The sequence below is a fragment of the Drosophila kikkawai genome, chromosome 3L (assembly GCF_030179895.1).
Source record: "Drosophila kikkawai strain 14028-0561.14 chromosome 3L, DkikHiC1v2, whole genome shotgun sequence".
NCBI classification, from domain to species: domain Eukaryota; kingdom Metazoa; phylum Arthropoda; class Insecta; order Diptera; family Drosophilidae; genus Drosophila; species Drosophila kikkawai.
This window is the reverse complement of record NC_091730.1, coordinates 10,750,212-10,768,942: the sequence shown is the minus strand read 5'-3', so window position 1 is coordinate 10,768,942 and position 18,731 is coordinate 10,750,212. Positions and strand designations below refer to the sequence as shown.

At 40.0% G+C, this 18,731-nt stretch overlaps 1 protein-coding gene across 1 annotated transcript; it reads right to left on the bottom strand.

The window, feature by feature from the left end:
- Nucleotides 1–4,226: 4,226 nt before the first annotated feature.
- On the bottom strand, nucleotides 4,227–6,179 carry D (Dichaete). Its single transcript, XM_017178613.3, has one exon. The coding sequence runs from the start codon at nucleotides 5,966–5,968 to the stop codon at nucleotides 4,799–4,801; it is 1,170 nt and encodes a 389-aa protein (XP_017034102.1). The 5' UTR covers nucleotides 5,969–6,179; the 3' UTR covers nucleotides 4,227–4,798.
- Nucleotides 6,180–18,731: the final 12,552 nt, after the last annotated feature.

Genomic DNA, 18,731 nt, shown 5'->3' with positions numbered 1-18,731 from the left:
AACGGAGCCCAAGAGCTCATCAATCGCTGTCGCTTTTGGAGGGTTGGATGGCAGACCACAAATTTATCGCCCGGTCGGGGCGCAATATTCCCAAACATTCTGCTTTGACAAATGCCTCGCACCTAATCAAATTTGATACAACTGAATGAGCCCCGAACAGCCGACGTTTATGCAAATGTTTTCGCCGGTAGGTCCTGTTCTGTTGCCGCCACTCCAGTTGCAGCAATCAGTTGTCAAGTTGCGGCTGGTTGCGAATTTATCATCATTTAATTTCCATTTGGCGTTCGTGCCAAATGTTAATGACGCTGTTGAGTTGACAACAACTCGACGCGAACGCGACTTCACTCGAGGCAAATCAGCGTTATCCTTGCACTTACGACTGCAATTTCCTAGCTGCTTTGACGCGTTGTGCTCGCTGACAAATTATGTCCCAGTTGGCATCGCGCATACGCCCCGTGGGACGCGGGTCGCCCGCTTTTGCCGTCGCTGCTCATTTGCCTAAGTGCGCCGTGCTTTTTGTGCGGTGGAGGCTTTTAATTAATTGTTAGCCTGCCGACTTATTGACGGTCTGGTTGGCTGGTTAGCGCCGCAGGAGGAGCGCAGGGAAACAGCGGTGGCGGTGGACGGGAAACCGTCGCAGTGGAAGGCAGCAGCAGCAGAAAAAAAATGTCAAACTAGCACTTAAAAAGCCGCCACGCTTTGCTACTTGTCAACCACGCGCCACAGTCGCAGTGGCATACAGCTATGGCTATAGCTGTAGCCTCTGGTGTAGCCACCCTCGACAATATGCTTCACGTCCAGACGGTATATGGACTGGGATGGAATGGGTTGGGGTAGGGGTCGAGGCAGTGGTTGGAGTAGTGGTTGGGGGCTCTAGGGTAGTTCGTGGGTGGTGCTTCAGGGAGTGGAAGTGGGGTAGTCGTTCTCGATTTTGAATGAAATATGAGACAGGACACTAGACAGAAAAGTTTTAATAAAGTTGGGAAATTGTGGGGAATATTTAAAAGAATGTATATAAACATATATTGACTTCCTTCTCAAGAGATGTATAAATATATGTGGCTAAGTTATTACTTTTAATAGTTTTAAATATATCTTATTCTTTAAATTGTAAATAAAACATATTTCTTAAGATCTATTTTGCAAGGTCTTAATATTAAGAATTGTATTACTATTATATTACATATTTTATATTATTATGATATTATTCACCAGCATTACCTCTAGAATTTTTCAAATCCTTAGTTACTCCCCAAACCTGCAGCACAGTGTCGCCCGATAAGCAACCCTGTTATGCCGCTGAAAATATGAAACAGTTGACAAAAAGCCACCACCCACAAATTAGGCTGCACAACCAGTGACACAACAAGGGGGAAAGGGTAGCCAAAACGCAGGGCGGGAAGTGGGAGGAATTGACAGGCGACAGACAACGCCGCCATGTTGCGGATACATCCAGGGATGGGACAGATACACAACTACAGGGAACCAAGTTAGCAGACAGACAACAGCTTGACTTGACCCCTTTGCAGGCCGATCTTCCATAGAGTTAATGGTTTATGGCCAATAAACTGGACCTTCCGCGTAAGAACGGTATTTGGAAATGTGAAAAGCTGGAAAATGAGGCTAAGAGTCGGCTGCCGACGAGGTCGTCGCAATCATTTTGCCGGCAAATTGTATCACCGTTATGCTAATCCGTCTGGTCCTTTGTCGCTAATCCCCCGGATTAGCGAGCGCATCTTTCGCCTAAAAAAGTGAACAAAAACAGCAAGGAGTTTTTGGGAAAACGCGAAGGAAATCAAGAGTCCGCCGCCGACGCTAATCCGGGTCTTAGTTGCCTCAGGTAGTCGACCGATCCACGGGAAATAGCAACAACAACCCAAACACTCGCCGATAGATGCATAAAAATCTCGCGACATTTTGCACACTCCTTTCTGCGGACCGGACGCTAATCCCCGACCATAAAGTCGTAAAAAAATCGAAGCACCCGGGTCTGCAAATTATATTTGTATACACAGAGACATGACCAAATGGGTTCGTGCGAGGCGTGTTTTCGGGAGTAGGAGGCGTAGGCGAGTCGAACCATAAAATGTATTCGACAATCCTTAAAAACCCAACGAGTTGAAGTGGAATTTCAATTATTTCATGGCAAACTGAACGATCATTTCCCCGACGAAAGGGGGAACTGCGGATCAGGAAGGCGTGAGATGTGTTTTAGGTTTAATCTAGGCTTAAACATGTGACTGGATTTGGCTTAGGATCAGGCTAATCACTTCCGTTTTGGGTTTAGTGTAAAAAAAATACATTTCTTGAGACTTTGATTAATTTTTAAGGCGTACCATTTAAGCCTGTATGTAATTTGTGTAATGGATATATTATGTTATAATATTACAACAAGATCAATATATCTTTGCAGGGTATTATCTTTTTAGTCAGAAGCTTTGAAAGCAGTGAAGAAGCCATTTCCGACCCCATAAACCATATATATTCTTGATCTCCATTAACCGGCGAATCTTTCTGGCCATATCCGAATGATAATTAATTTTTTTAATTTTTTTGAAAATTTTGTAAGGGGTTACATCATTAAAATTCTCAAAAATCCGACTAATTTTGAATTTCCTAAAATCTATAATGTAGTATGTAGACTTGTTAATCTAGAAAAAACTAGCATAGAAAAGCTTTCCGAATTGAATTTGGTGCTTTCTTGACTTAATTATGGTTTTGTAAAGCTTTGATTTATCTAAGAAATTTTTATATTTAAATATATAGAAAATATTTAAAATTTAAGGAATACATTTATTTGAGGGTTTTAAAGGGCAGATATATAATATATCAATAAAATTTATGATTTCCAATTCATTTTAATATTATATATCAACTAAGCCTATCTAGAACCATTCTCTCCCTCATCTCCTTGTATCAACTAACCCATTTTCAGCTTCAGCCAGAAACTATCCGAAAGAGCAAAGCCCAAAGAATCCAATCTTTATATAATTATTCAGTATCACGTCAATGCTGGGTAAATATTTGTGAAATGTAGATATCGAATGAGGAAAGGAGAAACACGGCAACAACAACAACGACAACAACAAAGCCAAACAACAAAACGACCAATATCAACAATACGCATAATAACAACAATAATCAATATTTGATATTTTAACACATTTGACATACACAGAGGGAAGGGAGGGGGCATGGGGAAGGGCAAGGTGAATAGAAACCATCAAGAGCTGAAGATCGCGGGAAGACAATGCAAGTGGATTTATTAATGACCGCAATTATTCTTATTATTATTACGAGAAGAAGCCAAAAAATCAAAACGGAAAAACACGCGTTGATTTCTTTCGCCAGGGGATTCTGTTACACTCCGGATAGTGAGGTCTTAGAGGGCCCCCCGTTGCTCCAAAAACAGAAACACACACAATGCGACCCCCATCCGAAGATCGGAGAGACGACCCTTTGTTCAGACTATCGAATTCTGTCTTGGAGGCGCAAAATAAACAGCGCATTAATCAATAGAAATTAATACACAACGGCAAATAGTTGTATAATGGCAAATCAAATTTAGTTTTTTTCTTCTCCTCCCAGCGGGTGTAGGCTAACCAAATAAAAAAATATGCGTAAAATAATAGCGAAGAAACCCTGAGACAAGGTTAATTTGTTTAGTAAAAGGAGAGGAATTCAGGCTAAGAGATCCACACACAGCAAAAAGGTGAAAAGTCATTCGCATTAAGTTGATGATGGCATGAGTGCTTTTTAAGAGCTTATCCGAATGACTCACTCAATCGAGTTGAGAATATTATGTTAATGGCCCTATGAATATTCAAATTGATAATGAATTTTTGTAGACTGATGTGATTGGAGAACATAAACTAATTTGGTTCAGAGTTTAATGGAAATTATGAAATGATGAAAATAAAATAACCTAACATGATAATCCAATTATAAACACACGTTTCTGAAAATCAAAAAGAACTCAAGAAGTGTAGAGAAAAGAAGATATTCGAATATCCCTGGGTAGTTATTTAGACCTTTAGAGTCATATTTATATCTATATATCTATAGAATATATTTCAGTAACTGTTGCTATTTATCCTTTTATCGTCACAGAATATATTTTTATCCTCATAACAACATAGATCCAGATATCCCCAGAACCCTGTAAAGTTTTCAAAATCATAAGACTCGTTTTTGAAATTTGGTTTTCTCAGATAATTTTGTTTTTTTATTCATTTTTAAATGTCTTTGCTTTGTCTTGGTTGTTCATGAACCATTTTTTGTTGCTTAGATAATAACGTTTACTTTTAATACAATTAATAATACAATAATACATTGATGTACGTTCTTTTCCTCGCGTTTCGGGCTACACTGAGACTATAACGAAATTTGCTGGGATATTTACAATTTGAGAGGGTTAGACTTTTAAAACTAGAAGCTACGTTTTAAGTTGGTGCTGATGCTCGAAGGAAAAAAAGACAACAAGGAGGAGGCGCTCTCTCAATGCTTAAAACTAAATAAAATTAATTTACAATTACTGTTTTTTTGTTGTGCTGCCTTAAATCCAGTGAGTGCGCAAAATAAATTATAGTTTTAGTTTGTATATTGGCTAGGAATGATGCGTGTGTCTGACTTATTCCCTAGATCTGGAGTGCGCAAAGATTGTACTAGGATTAAGCGGAGTTACGTGCTGGGAGGATTGGCTTACTTAGAGCTTTTGAAGATTTAAAACCAGTGGATCACTTTGGGAATGCTTCAACAATTGTACTCTACTCTGTACTCTACCCTAACGGAGCTGGCCCTAATAGAGCACCGGGACCGGTCTCCTTAGAGCGCTGTCCATGGAGCCGTCCATGCCGTTGGGCGTTATGGTGCCGGGCGAGGATCCCGGGGAGGACGTCGACGAGGATGTGTACAGTCCGGCGGCGTTGGCGGAGTGGGCGGCGTACAGGGAGGGCGCCGAGATTCCGGAGTAGATGCCCGAGTAGAAGCTGCTCAGCGAGGTGGGCGGTAGCTGGGGCGGAGCCTGACCCTGGGCCTCCAGCACCTTGTGGCTGTGACTGTTGTTATGGTTGTTGACCGCCGCCGCTGCCGCCGCCTGTGACTGGTGAAGCTTGGACAGGGCCAAGGGATCGAAGCCGCCAAAATATGGCACCGGGTACGGCTGGTCCAGGTGGTGCGAGGGCGCAAAGTAGGGCGGCAACTGGTGGAACGGATTGTAGCCCGCGGCGCCGGCTCCTGCTCCAGCGCCCAGCTTCTGCTGGCCCATCATTTGCTGTCCCTGCATCTGAAGGCCTCCCTGGGGTCCGGCTGTGAGTGGGTTCTTGGGCTTGCGACGCGGGCGGTACTTGTAGTCTGGGTGCTCCTTCATGTGCAGTGCCCTCAGGCGCTTGGCCTCGTCGATGAAGGGCCGTTTCTCGGACTCAGCCAGCAGCTTCCACTCGGCGCCCAGACGCTTCGAGATCTCCGAGTTGTGCATCTTGGGATTGTCCTTGGCGATCTGGCGACGCTGCAGGCGGGACCAAACCATGAACGCGTTCATCGGACGCTTGATGTGCCCTTCCTGGCCGGGCGAGGTGGCCAGGCTGTGCATTCCCGAGGACTGGTGGCCGGCTCCGGAGCCGGAGTTGCTGCCCAGGCTGCTCTGGCTGCCAAGACTCCCGGCAGAGCCGATGGAGCTGTTCGGGGAGAGGGTCTGCTGGGCGGACACCGCTTGGTGCATGTGGTGAGAGCCCATGTGGCCGGATGACATGTGGTGGCCCATGTTAGATCCGACGTTGCTGCCGCCGGGCGATCCACCCATGGCAGCGAGGCTCTGGGAGTAGTGCAGCACGCGCTTGATGTCCATGTCCATGCCGGGACTCAGCTGCAGCTGGCCCTGGGGAGCGTAGTCGCCCGGTGCGGGCAGATCCAGACCTTGGGCCTGGCCCAAATGGAAGCCGTAGTTCGGGTGTGTGGATAAAGTGGCCATGTCTGCGGCTCGAAACACTTTCCTTGCGGTATTCACTTGGTTAAATGCACTTCACTTGGCTCACAATGTCTGTGGTTCTGCAGTTCTGTATCTTTGTATCTTTATATCTTTGTATCTGAGTTTCGCGTAACTGGCCTTATCGCTATGTCCGCTGTTGTATTCTCTGTTCAACTGTCTTTGCCTTGCTTGCGCTCTTGCTAGTGCTTCTGCTCAGCTCAACGGTTATTTTCTGAATGATTCGAATGCCGCTCAATTGAGACCGACACGACCGGAGCCAAATCCAGACTCTCTCTTCGGAGCATACCCCTGTCAGGTAAGGCTTGAACGACAGAGCGGGACGGATGCTGGGGCTGCTACCTGGGAGAGAGCTGCGCCGCCGTCAACCATCGTTCCTTCTCTCTTTGGTCTGGGCCTATTGTTCGAGCCCGGTTGTTGGCTTTGTTCCATTGGCTCCTTTATTTCGGTTATAGTTGTTCGCATTGAGGGTGTGTTCAATAGAAGAGCTGAATAGAGCCAAAAGCCAGGCAGCCGTTCGGCTCTGCTTCGTGTTGTTCGATTTAGTGCTCTCTCCCCGGTGTCGTCCTTGTTGCTGCTCTCATTCCAGGATCGCCAACGAGCGAGCGAGAGAGAGAGAGAGAGAGGGAAAGTGGGAGCACATTGATTTTCGCACAGTGGGCACACAATTTCCGTTATTGTTTTGCACAGCGACGTTGCACTTCCGCAGCTTGCAGGCAACCAGAAAGAGAGACTGATAGCGGGCGAGAGAGGGAGAGCGAGTCTGCCTCCCCGTGAGTGTGTGAGTGCCAGTGTGTGTGTTGGGCCAATCACAATGGGCGCTTGGTGTGAATTTTTGTCCATTGTGGGTGTCTGTGTTAGGCTATATACTCTCTATGTGAACTGTGCGCGTGTTCCTCGGCTTCAGTGTGTGTGTGTGTGTGTGTGTGTCTGAAAGGACTTTTTAGTTTGTGAAAAGGACATGGAAACACGCTTTCCATTCTCTCGCCCCGCTCTCCATTCTCGCATTCTTTCATTTCGCCCGCCATTCTTCGCTATTCTTTTCCGTTCCCTTTTTTTCACTTCTTCCTGGCCGCTCCAAAAAGGATATTAATGCAATTATTTACTTATTTGGCCATAGAAAAGCGAGCATGAATAAAGAAAGACTGGAAGTGAGGCGAATCTTCACCCAGATGGAAGTACAGAGCTCAGGGAAGCTTGATTACAAAAGCCTTTTGGGCTCTTTTATTTAAAATAAACAACACAAAAATCCTAGAAGTATAATGCAAATCTTTATTGTATTTTGAATTATTTATAAAACATTTTCTTCATTTAATATCTAATTAAATAAATCTTTGAAAATCAGGATAAAAATTTCTTAGACTTCAGTTTTATTCCGAAAAATCACCATAACCTTAAAACCAAAGCTAGCCCAACCCATTCTCCTTTCTCTTTCTTCCACCCACTCGCACACACACGCACACTAACACGCAGAGCTTAGTGCAATTTCCAATTGCATTTACAAAGCTCTTATACCTGGCCCATACATAGCGTAAGAGCATAAAAAGCTTTCAACGTTCTCAACGTTCCTTTGTGTCTGCTTTTGCCCAAAAAAAAGGAAAAAAAAAAGAAAAAGGACGAAAGGACAACGGCAACAACAACGAGACTGAAATAATAATGAAAAAAAAAACTGTTGTACGTTGTGTAATGGAAAAAGTTTTGCTCGGGCCACATTTCCTTTCTAAGTATTCAGCATTTCACTTAGCAGACGAGGACACTAAGTGAGTGATAATAGCGCTGGGAGTGAGATAAATCCACGAAAATATACATATATATATAGCGGCTTTTGCTTTCTGAAACTTGTATGCCATTTAAGATTTTTCTGAATCTGTGGTCCTATTTTCCATTTTCAGTGGAATGTATTGTATTCTCCATTAAAAAATATGTACATTTCAAGCGTCATAATTTGTCAACATTTGTCTGTTTTTTATGTTTTCTTAAATAATATTTATTAAATATTCCTTAAATTTATAGCTTGGAATTAAAAATCTCAAATAATCGATTATTTACTTGGTCCAAGAAGCTTTATTCGAGAGTTTTTGAACTTATTAAATGAATTTTTAAAACTGTGAGGAATTGAGAAAACTGTTGATGATATCCGGTTATTAGATAATATATTAGATATATAGATTTCTCTCCGTGATTGTATAATAAAACTAATATTATATGTTCAAATTTTGATTTATTAACCATGGAAAACCTTTCTACATTAAAAAAAATACATTTTGGCTTAGTTATTATCGATTTTAGTGATACAATTGCAAATTGCTAGGGTTTAGAGCCTCGGTTTTTCGGAATTCTATATTTATAAATATTGTAATATATTTTCTGTGTTTTTTGTGATTTGTATTTTATAAATATTTATAATATCTACAAGCAATCTTTGTTATCATAACTCTTGGGGTTGTTCTAAATGCTTCTAAATTATACAAAACTTTCTCAATTCATAAGAACACTTAATTTATTTATATTTAAGTATAAAGCTACTTTCCTTTTTATTCTATTAACTACAATCATGAATCACAATTTAAATTTCATCGTCTGGTGACAGGTGAGAGTTAAGTCAAGTTGTTCCTGTGATTACTATTATCCGAAAACAATATTAACCATTATCCTGTCTCCGAAACCACCCTCGCTGGCTGTCCCGCTTAACCCCAGCTCAACCCATTCTCAGTCTCGTTTCTCTGATTCTCTGTGGAGAAACAGAGAGAGAGAGACTCACGTTTCATTATTTGTTCCTGCATTGTTGTTGCCTTCGATTGTTGATCGTTATTGTTGTTGTCACTCAATTGTCATTTGGGGAGCTGGTTTTTGTATTTTCTTTTTGTACTCCGCAAATATAATTTTTTATATATATTTTTTTAATTAAATTCAGGAACAATCGAGCAAATGTGCGGCTTAACAATGCCCAGAATGGCGAGCATCAATGATAATGACAAAAATGAAACGAACATAAAAGCCAAATGAGGTTACATTCCAACCTTTGTTCGGCTGATTGAATTGTTCAATTATTAATACGGAATATGCATGTATCATTTTTGCAAGTTATACTCGATTTACCCTCATTTAGAGTTATATTCTAGTTATATCACTCGGATCGTCTCACACCTGGCGTCGGCCGATGGAAACTGAATCGTTTTAGCTGGATTTTCTCACGTTTTTCCGCTCGACCATTGTACATTTTGCATTTCCATTTTCCACCCACCAGATTTTCCCTTTGATTTCCTTTTGCTGCCGCTGTACGTGTCCATTTGATTGCCTCACGGATTTTGGCGCTTTTCACATGTCATTGCAGTTAAGAGCATTTTTGGCATGCTCACGAATTTCCCTTCCTTTCTTCTGCATTTCTGCTGCTCTTCTACGCTTCGTTTTTGGTTGGAAAAATGAAAAATTATGGCGCTTTTATCGTTTGATGTCCGCTGGAAGAGGGGAGATTGTGGGAGGGCTGGTCTTGGTCCTGCTAGGGATAATAAAAACATGTTTGCTGGTGAATCATCCAAAAGTCCTTGATGAGAGATAGCTCAGAAAATATATAACATAAATTAATATTTGAATAATTCAACCATAAAGAAAATAAAACCTGGTTTAAAGAAAGAAATTGGATTATAATATAATTTTTTCCTGCGAGTTCCCTTTTCGGAACCGGGCGTGATTTGTGACAATAAATGGCCAGAATTGTCCCAGGAATTTTGCCTCTCAGCTCATCCCAAGCTCAGATCATTATAAGAACAAAACAGGCCATTCTTCAGCGGAAAGGACTACACAGGACTCCCGAGAAATAAGGACGCCCACATGTGCCGTCGACTTCCGTTTCGGCTTCACCTGATGCAAACCGGTTCTCGTGGTGTCATGGCTGTTGCACAATCCCTACAACTTTTGTATCCGTTCCGTGCACCCATTGTGTCCTGTACCAATTCAGAAAAACTCGAGGAAACAATCTCGTTGTTTACCGATTTGTACAGAACACTATTTCCGGGGTCATCTATTGTTACACAAAACTGATAATATTTCGCAATATCATCCCGAGGAAAAACAATTCAACGAGCAACTTGCGGTGTTTGCCCAAAGGATAATTGCTGTGAAAAACATGTGTAAGTCCAGCCCTGGATGAATGTGGGAAAATGCCAGGCAAATCCAATTGTCGGAGCTGTCAGAGCGTAGGTCTTCGATGGCCACTCATAATCCATGCTCGATTAGAGACCATTGCGGTTCCAGGTCCTAGATGTCATAACAGATTAACCAAGGAAACTTCACACATTCACCCCACCTCCTCCGCCGCCGCCTTCTGGGCCACCATTGTTCTTGGCCCTTCCTCGTCGATGCCACTTGGACTAAACGATGTTAATTTCTTAAACGAAGTTCGAGTGGCGGCCCGGTGGGGTTAACTTACGACTCTGCCTGGGATCTCTTGTCCCTCCCGAGGCCTTTTTCACTCGTTTTGTAATCGAAACGAGCCACTTAACGAACCGCCGCGATCCTTGAGTCAAATTTCTTTATGCCTTCGTTTTCATATTTCATTTCATTTCCATTCTTTTTGCATATTTTTCTCCTTGCAATTTTAGGGGTTGACTTCTTAGGGGTGGGGGCAAGTACAATTATAATAATAAGAGCCTCGATGCACTGCAGAATAAGGAGTGCAGAGTTTATCCTTGAAATACATTTATTTTTATTAAATTCTCGTAAAACTTTCGTAAGATTTTGATATGAACTCTCTTTTGACGTAGTTTTTCTGTAATTACATCCTTATTTTCTTCGTTTTTAACTGCATTTTCCTCCAGTGTATGCTTAATTTTTGTTGTCGCTCCTCTCCGAGCAAATCGTCGCCGTCAAAGTGCCCACTCGAGGCGACTTCTGCTCAAGTGGGTCCCGACCGGGCCAGCGGTGTGGAGTGCCTAGGATTCTGGAACCGAATGGAGAAGAGGTGAGTTTCCTTCCGGGCCGGCGTGCCGAATCCCACGGTGTGTGTTTACGACCAACAAGCACAGTTGGAACGGTCTCAGCGAGCCTGGGTACAGCTGGATTCCCTGGATTAGCTGCCAAAAAATCAAAAATTTGTGTCCAAATTGTGGCCATTGTGGCCCGAGGGCAAATAAAATAAAAAACACCAATATTTTTAGGGGCGAGGTGGGCGTGTTTCCAGTGAAACCGCAGCCAAATGAGGTCCACTCCACCTGACGGGGGGGTGGGGGAGGCTGTCAAAGGCAGTTTTCCCACCCCGCAGGATGTGATGCTGCGAATCGTTTTGACAGCCTGCAATTTTTGTGCCTTGATGGGCTACGCCTTCTCGGTTTGTTTAGCGGGTTTTACTTAATTTGGAGGCTCAAGTAATACCGTAATGATCAAGGACATTTTAAGTTATTGGAAAATTGTTGAAAAAAAAAAACAAGAAAGAAAGCTAACTTTGGCGAGCCAAAGTTTGTATACCCTTTCAGGTAACAATTAAAATATATCATAACTAAGCCAAAAATGCATTAATTTCGATTCGGAAAGCAGTTTTGTGTTAGTTTTTATTAATTTTAAAAAACTGCATGCCAAATTTAAAATTTTAAGAAATCAAAATTTTTTGCCATTTTTGCTCATTTTAATGATGTTACCCCTTATCAAATTTCGCAAAAATGGCCAAAAAATCGATTTCTTCCGGACATATCTAGAATGATTCCCCTGTTTATGCTGATCAAGAATATATATACTTTATAGGGTCGGAAACGTCTCCTTCACTGCGTTGCAAACTTCTGACTGAAATTATAATATCCTGCAAGAGTATAAAGAGGTTTTTTTCCCAAAAATGATCAAAATAAATCGCACCATTTTTTCAAAAATATGTAAGGGGTACCATGATGGTACTACCATCATTAAAATTGAGAAAAATTGGGAAAAAATGAAATTGAACGTAGTATGCAGTTTTGTTAAGCTTAGAAAAACTAACTCAGAACAGCTTTTCGAATTGAGTTTCATGCACTTTTGACTTAGTTATGATTTTTTGAATATTCGTTTTTTTTCCCAAAAACTATCCTTTTTTAAATTTAATTGCAGGAAGCTGCCAGGAACTCAAAGCGGATGCCGATGGCGAGACAGAGAGCGTTGGCAAGGAGGATCAGGACGAGAAGGAGCAGAAGCGGATTAGGTGCTGGGGCAGTACGACGAGGGTGCCACCAAGACAGAGCCGAAACCTCTGGAAACGACCTCCGACATATTCACATACCTCACCTTTTCTTCTTTTATTTATTTAAAGCTGAAGTAAATAAAAACCTTTAAAAATTTTTTATTTTTGACTTGTGAGGAGGATGCGGTTTTTTTTTTGGGTGGTATAGTTTAAACAGGCTCAATAGAAGGGCATTCTTGCGTTGGACAATGGAAAAAACATCAAATATTGCAAAATTGCTAGATCAGCATCACTGGCAGTTAGTGAGATGCCATTTTGCCTAAATAATGCAAAATAGCTAGATGAGCATCACTGACAGTCAGTGAGAGATAAATGTAAAAAATTCAAAATAGCTAGATGAGCTCACTGGCTATTAGTAAGATGCCATTTTGTCCCAATAATGCAAAATAGCTAGATGAGCATCACTGGCAGTTAGTGAGATGCCATTTTGTCCCATTAATGCAAAATAGCTAGATAAGCATCACTGGCAGTTAGTGAGATTCCATTTTGTCCCAATAATGCAAAATAGCTAGATGAGCATCACTGGCAGTTAGTGAGATGCCATTTTGTCCCAATAATGCAAAATAGCTAGATGAGCATCACTGGCAGTTAGTGAGATTCCATTTTGTCCCAATAATGCAAAATAGCTAGATGAGCATCACTGGCAGTTAGTGAGATTCCATTTTGTCCCAATAATGCAAAATAGCTAGATGAGCATCACTGGCAGTTAGTGAGAAGCCATTTTGTCCCAATAATGCAAAATAGCTAGATGAGCATCACTAACAGTTAGTGTGATGCCATTTTGTCCCAATAATGCAAAATAGCTAGATGAGCATCACTGGCAGTTAGTGAGATTCCATTTTGTCCCAATAATGCAAAATAGCTAGATGAGCATCACTGGCAGTTAGTGAGATTCCATTTTGTCCCAATAATGCAAAATAGCTAGATGAGCATCACTGGCAGTTAGTGAGATTCCATTTTGTTCCAATAATGCAAAATAGCTAGATGAGCATCACTGACAGTTAGTGAGATTCCATTTTGTCCCAATAATGCAAAATAGCTAGATGAGCATCACTGACAGTTAGTGAGATTCCATTTTGTCCCAATAATGCAAAATAGCTAGATGAGCATCACTGGCAGTTAGTGAGATGCCATTTTGTCCCAATAATGCAAAATAGCTAGATGAGCATCACTAACAGTTAGTGAGATGCCTTTTTGTCCCAATAATGCAGAATAGCTAGATGAGCATCACTGGCAGTTAGTGAGATTCCATTTTGTCCCAATAATGCAAAATAGCTAGATGAGCATCACTGGCAGTTAGTGAGAAGCCATTTTGTCCCAATAATGCAAAATAGCTAGATGAGCATCACTGGCAGTTAGTGAGATTCCATTTTGTCCCAATAATGCAAAATAGCTAGATGAGCATCACTGGCAGTTAGTGAGATTCCATTTTGTCCCAATAATGCAAAATAGCTAGATGAGCATCACTGGCAGTTAGTGAGATTCCATGTTGTCCCAATAATGCAAAATAGCTAGATGAGCATCACTGGCAGTTAGTGAGATGCCATTTTGTCCCAATAATGCAAAATAGCTAGATGAGCATCACTGGCAGTTAGTGAGATGCCATTTTGTCCCAATAATGCAAAATAGCTAGATGAGCATCACTAACAGTTAGTGAGATGCCTTTTTGTCCCAATAATGCAGAATAGCTAGATGAGCATCACTGGCAGTTAGTGAGATTCCATTTTGTCCCAATAATGCAAAATAGCTAGATGAGCATCACTGGCAGTTAGTGAGAAGCCATTTTGTCCCAATAATGCAAAATAGCTAGATGAGCATCACTAACAGTTAGTGTGATGCCATTTTGTCCCAATAATGCAAAATAGCTAGATGAGCATCACTGGCAGTTAGTGAGATTCCATTTTGTCCCAATAATGCAAAATAGCTAGATGAGCATCACTGGCAGTTAGTGAGATTCCATTTTGTCCCAATAATGCAAAATAGCTAGATGAGCATCACTGGCAGTTAGTGAGATTCCATTTTGTCCCAATAATGCAAAATAGCTAGATGAGCATCACTGGCAGTTAGTGAGATTCCATTTTGTCCCAATAATGCAAAATAACTAGATGAGCATCACTGGCAGTTAGTGAGATTCCATTTTGTCCCAATAATGCAAAATAGCTAGATGAGCATCACTGGCAGTTAGTGAGATGCCATTTTGTCCCAATAATGCAAAATAGCTAGATGAGCATCACTAACAGTTAGTGAGATGCCTTTTTGTCCCAATAATGCAGAATAGCTAGATGAGCATCACTGGCAGTTAGAGAGATGCATTTTGTCCCAATAGAGCATCACTGATGCAGATGAGCATCACTGATGCAAGTGAGCAAAACTTTTCATTCAAATTGGCCGCTTTCCAAACTGGGGTAACAGGCGAACAGAAACCAGCAGCAAGCAACTGAAAACTGGTATAAACTGTTATAAAAACATTTGGGCAAAAATAATAATTGGTATAAACTGTTATATTTCATTTTATGCATTTATACCTATTTGTTGCCGACAACAACAGCTTATGGCAACAACAACCTTTTTACAACAACATCCCTACAGCAGCCCATCCAAATTTCCGAACATTTCCAAGCAAATTGCCTGTTTCCCAAATTGGGGTACCAGGCGAACAGAAATCAGCAGCAAGCAGCTGAAAACTGGTATAAACTGTTATAAAAACTTTGGGCCACGAAAAGCGTGCCAGTGTGACCATATTGTAAATTTTGTCCAAGTTTCAAACCATTTCGGAGCCGGCGAAAGTTAGCGCAGACTCAAACCGTTTGAATACAAATTTAGGTGTTATTTAACAACTGCACCTGGGCACACTGAAACTGATCGTCGTTAAATTCAAATTCAAATTTGGCAGTTAAATTCAAATTCAAATTTGGCAGTTAAAATATTTAAAAAAAATTTCTTTAATTCTAAAAAAATTCTTAAATAAATATAAAAAAATCTAAAAAATTTTAAAAATTCAGAAAAAAAATTTTTAAATTCAGAAAAATTTTAAAAATTTAGAACAATTTTTTAAAAATTTAGAAGAATTGTAAAACATCCGAAAAAAATGTTTAAAATTCAGAAAACAAATTTAAAAATTTAGATTTTGCTTTCAAAATAATTAGATTTTTCCCCAAACGATCCCAAATAAATGCCGCCTTCACAAAAAAATTGCACATTGATTTCACCATCTTTTATTGATTCATATTTGTGTGTTCCATCAATTACATTTACATATTTAAATTGCATTTATAAATATTTTAATTATCTACTCCTGCTGCAGGCTTTCATATAGCCCGGAGCCAAGATCCGATCACCGTCCTCTACTGCCATCCGGTTGAGGTCTGTTCTGCCAGCTGCTCGCTCCTCCAGCTTCATTTCTGGTGACCCTAAAATTATTGGTAGTTATTTGTACGCTGTATGCTTAATTCTAAATTAAGCTACAGGATGGATACCAGCCATAGCTGCTGTGGCTTTCGGCTAGATGATCAAGAATATATATACTTTATAGGGTGGGAAACGTCTCCTTCACTGCGTTGCAAACTTCTGACTGAAATTATAATACCCTGCAAGGGTATAAAAATCAGATTTTATAATACAAAATAATATTTTTCTAAGTCAAGGAATCATTTCCGACCCCATAAGCCACATATATTCTTGATCAGGATTAACATGCGAATCTTTCTAGCCATGTTTGGAAGAAAAAAACTTTTGAGCCATTTTTTCAAAATTTGATAAGGGGTTACATCATTAAAATTTTCAAAAATCTAGAAAAATTTGAATTTTTTTACATGTTAAATGCAGTATGCAGATTTATTAACCTGATAAAATCTAGCACAAAAAAGCTTTCCGAATTGAATTTAATGATTTTTTGACTTAGTTATGATATTTTTAAGATTTACATTTCCCAAAATTATCATATAAAAATTATGGATAAATATCAAAAGTCTTAATACTTCTTTGAGGGTATTGTAATTAAAGTCAGAAGCATTTATGGCTTAGTTATTATATTTTTAAACCCTTTTTAATAAGTTTATTGTAAAATGCAAGGGTTTCAAGTTTAAGATATTTATATTTATATAGGTAAGTTTAGTTTCCTAACTTATTACCTGACCTTAAATATTTTTTTATTACATTTTTCTCCCAGCAATCTTTCTTCAATAAAACCATCGCCTAGCTGCTTTTCAAAGTCCCATTTCAATTATCCTTTGGTGTTCACCTGCTCTTTGGTTCGCTTTATTTTCCTGTGGCTTCTTCGCGTAATTAATTTTAGTCATTTGGCAAATGGTTTCCCTCAAAGTCAAAGGGTTTGATTGAGCGCGTTTAATGGCTGGCAGAGATCAAAGGCGGCCTTTAAGCAATTCAAAGACACCTTGACACCACCGCCCCCATTTCTTCACCCATTTTTGTTTGTGTATTTTTCTATGTATTTCCTTGGGATGAATGCAACATTTTCACTCAAGTGATTTGATTTGGCGAATTGAATTCTCGCACCGAGTGTGTATGCATATCTAGACCAAGACCGCCCCGGCCCCATCTCGGCCCCCATCCCATTCAATCTGGCCGTCAATCAGTCAGTCAGTCATTCAGACTTGCCGGCGTCGCCGTCAACGTTTTTGTGGCCGCCGTTGTTGATTGTTTGCTTAGCGTCCTCCCGCGAGACTCAAGTGGCAAAACATTATGTTGTTCAGTAAATTCAATTAAAACTTTGCGGTTTTTTCTGCTCGAATTTTGTTTTTATTTTCCTTTCCTCTCCAGCCTCCCCTCCCTTCCATTGAGCTTCAAGTGGTTTTCAATCAAATCGAGAAGTTTTATTGAAGCGATGGGGAAGATGTGAATGAGGATTAGATCAATACATTAAAGGTGAGTTTACACATGTGACGAGTATTTTTGATTAAGGAAATATATTTAGATTTTTGAATATATTTTAGAAGAGAAAATACAAATGATTAAGCGAAATTGAAGACAATTTTTTGTAAATTTAAAGAAACTTATAAGAGATAAATTCATAGTTTATTATTTTACTATATAAATGATAAACTACAAACATACCAATAACTATGAGCAAAGATTTCCCCTTACAAGAAACCTCCTTCAATGCCACAGTCTTGAAATGTCCTTTTCGAATCCGGTTTATCACGTCTTTATGACCCACCCCGGAGCCATCTGTTTGAGCCGTAAAAGTTCCGCTTTATGAGTTGGCAAACAGAAAAGATTCGCGGCAAGTGGCGGCCATTTGAATTAATCAAACAACTTTTATGCGACCAGTCTGGGCCAATAAAGATGGAGTCTAATGGGGACTTCGAGACGCACAACATCCGTTTATCGATTTGCACATCACGATAACGATTACGTAATTGCAATTGTAGCAGCAACACAAAGCCCGAAAAGAAAAGATGAAGGAGTCTCGATTCTGAAAGGCTGAAAGGAAGAGATATAGATAAGAGGGCACAAAGGGCCGACACCTTGCATTGTTGGATATCAGTGATTGACATCAATGGGAGCGTTGTTGGATAATGCGTGCACTCATAAAAATGTTTGCCTAAAATCGCCCTAGAAAAGCCGCTTTTCGCCCGTGTATTTAGAAATTCGCCATAGAAACGGTTCCAAAGGCGAGTCGCTCTAGATTTGAGAAAATTTGCCCTAAATTTGAGGAAAGAATCTTTCCTAAATCTAGGGCGATTTTTCTTAAATGAAGAAACATTGTCTTGTTTATAAGGTGATTTGTCCTAAATATGGGAAAAATTTTCCTCAAATTGAAGGTGAATTTTTTCTTACATTTAGAAAGATTTTTCTTGAATGTAGAAAAATTGAAGGTAAGTTGCAATTGTTTGTTGTTGCTGCTGCTGTATTTGTAAATAAGCAATAATATTATTTTCGTTGTAAAAAATATTGTTAATAAATAAGCAAAAATATTATTTTTGTTGTAAAAATGTTGTTAATAAATATTAATAATAATATTTTTTGTTGTTGTATTACAACAAAAACAATGTTATTATTGTTTATTAACAAAGGCGGCCAAATGCTAACACTTTTGGTGTTGCAAAAGAGACTTGCTCTTACTAAGTGTTGGCCGGCCACCGTCACCTCATGCCAGAGACGTTTGAACCAGTTGGGAATTGTATGTGCACGCGTGTGGAATTTGCCAAAAGAATTCGCCATAGTTTTACGAAAAGTTGACCAGCAAAACAAAGAAAATTCTCCCGTAATCTAAGAAAATTCGCCCGTAATTAAAGAAAGAAAATGAACGAAGCAAATCCGAAAATTTTGCCCTACATTTGAGGAAAATATGTAAATTAACCCTAAAAAGGTGTATTTATGGCGGCCTTTCTTAATTTTACGGTGCCCTGTCTTAAATTTATGAAAACCTTTTCTTAATTCCAGAAAAATTTTCTCAGTTTAAGGGCGATTTTTTTTTATGGCGATTTTTCTTAAATCTAGAAAAATATTTTTATGAGTGTGGGATCGGTATAGAAATCGACCCAGGTGAACCGATCTGCGCGGTGTCGGGAAGGATCCTTCAGG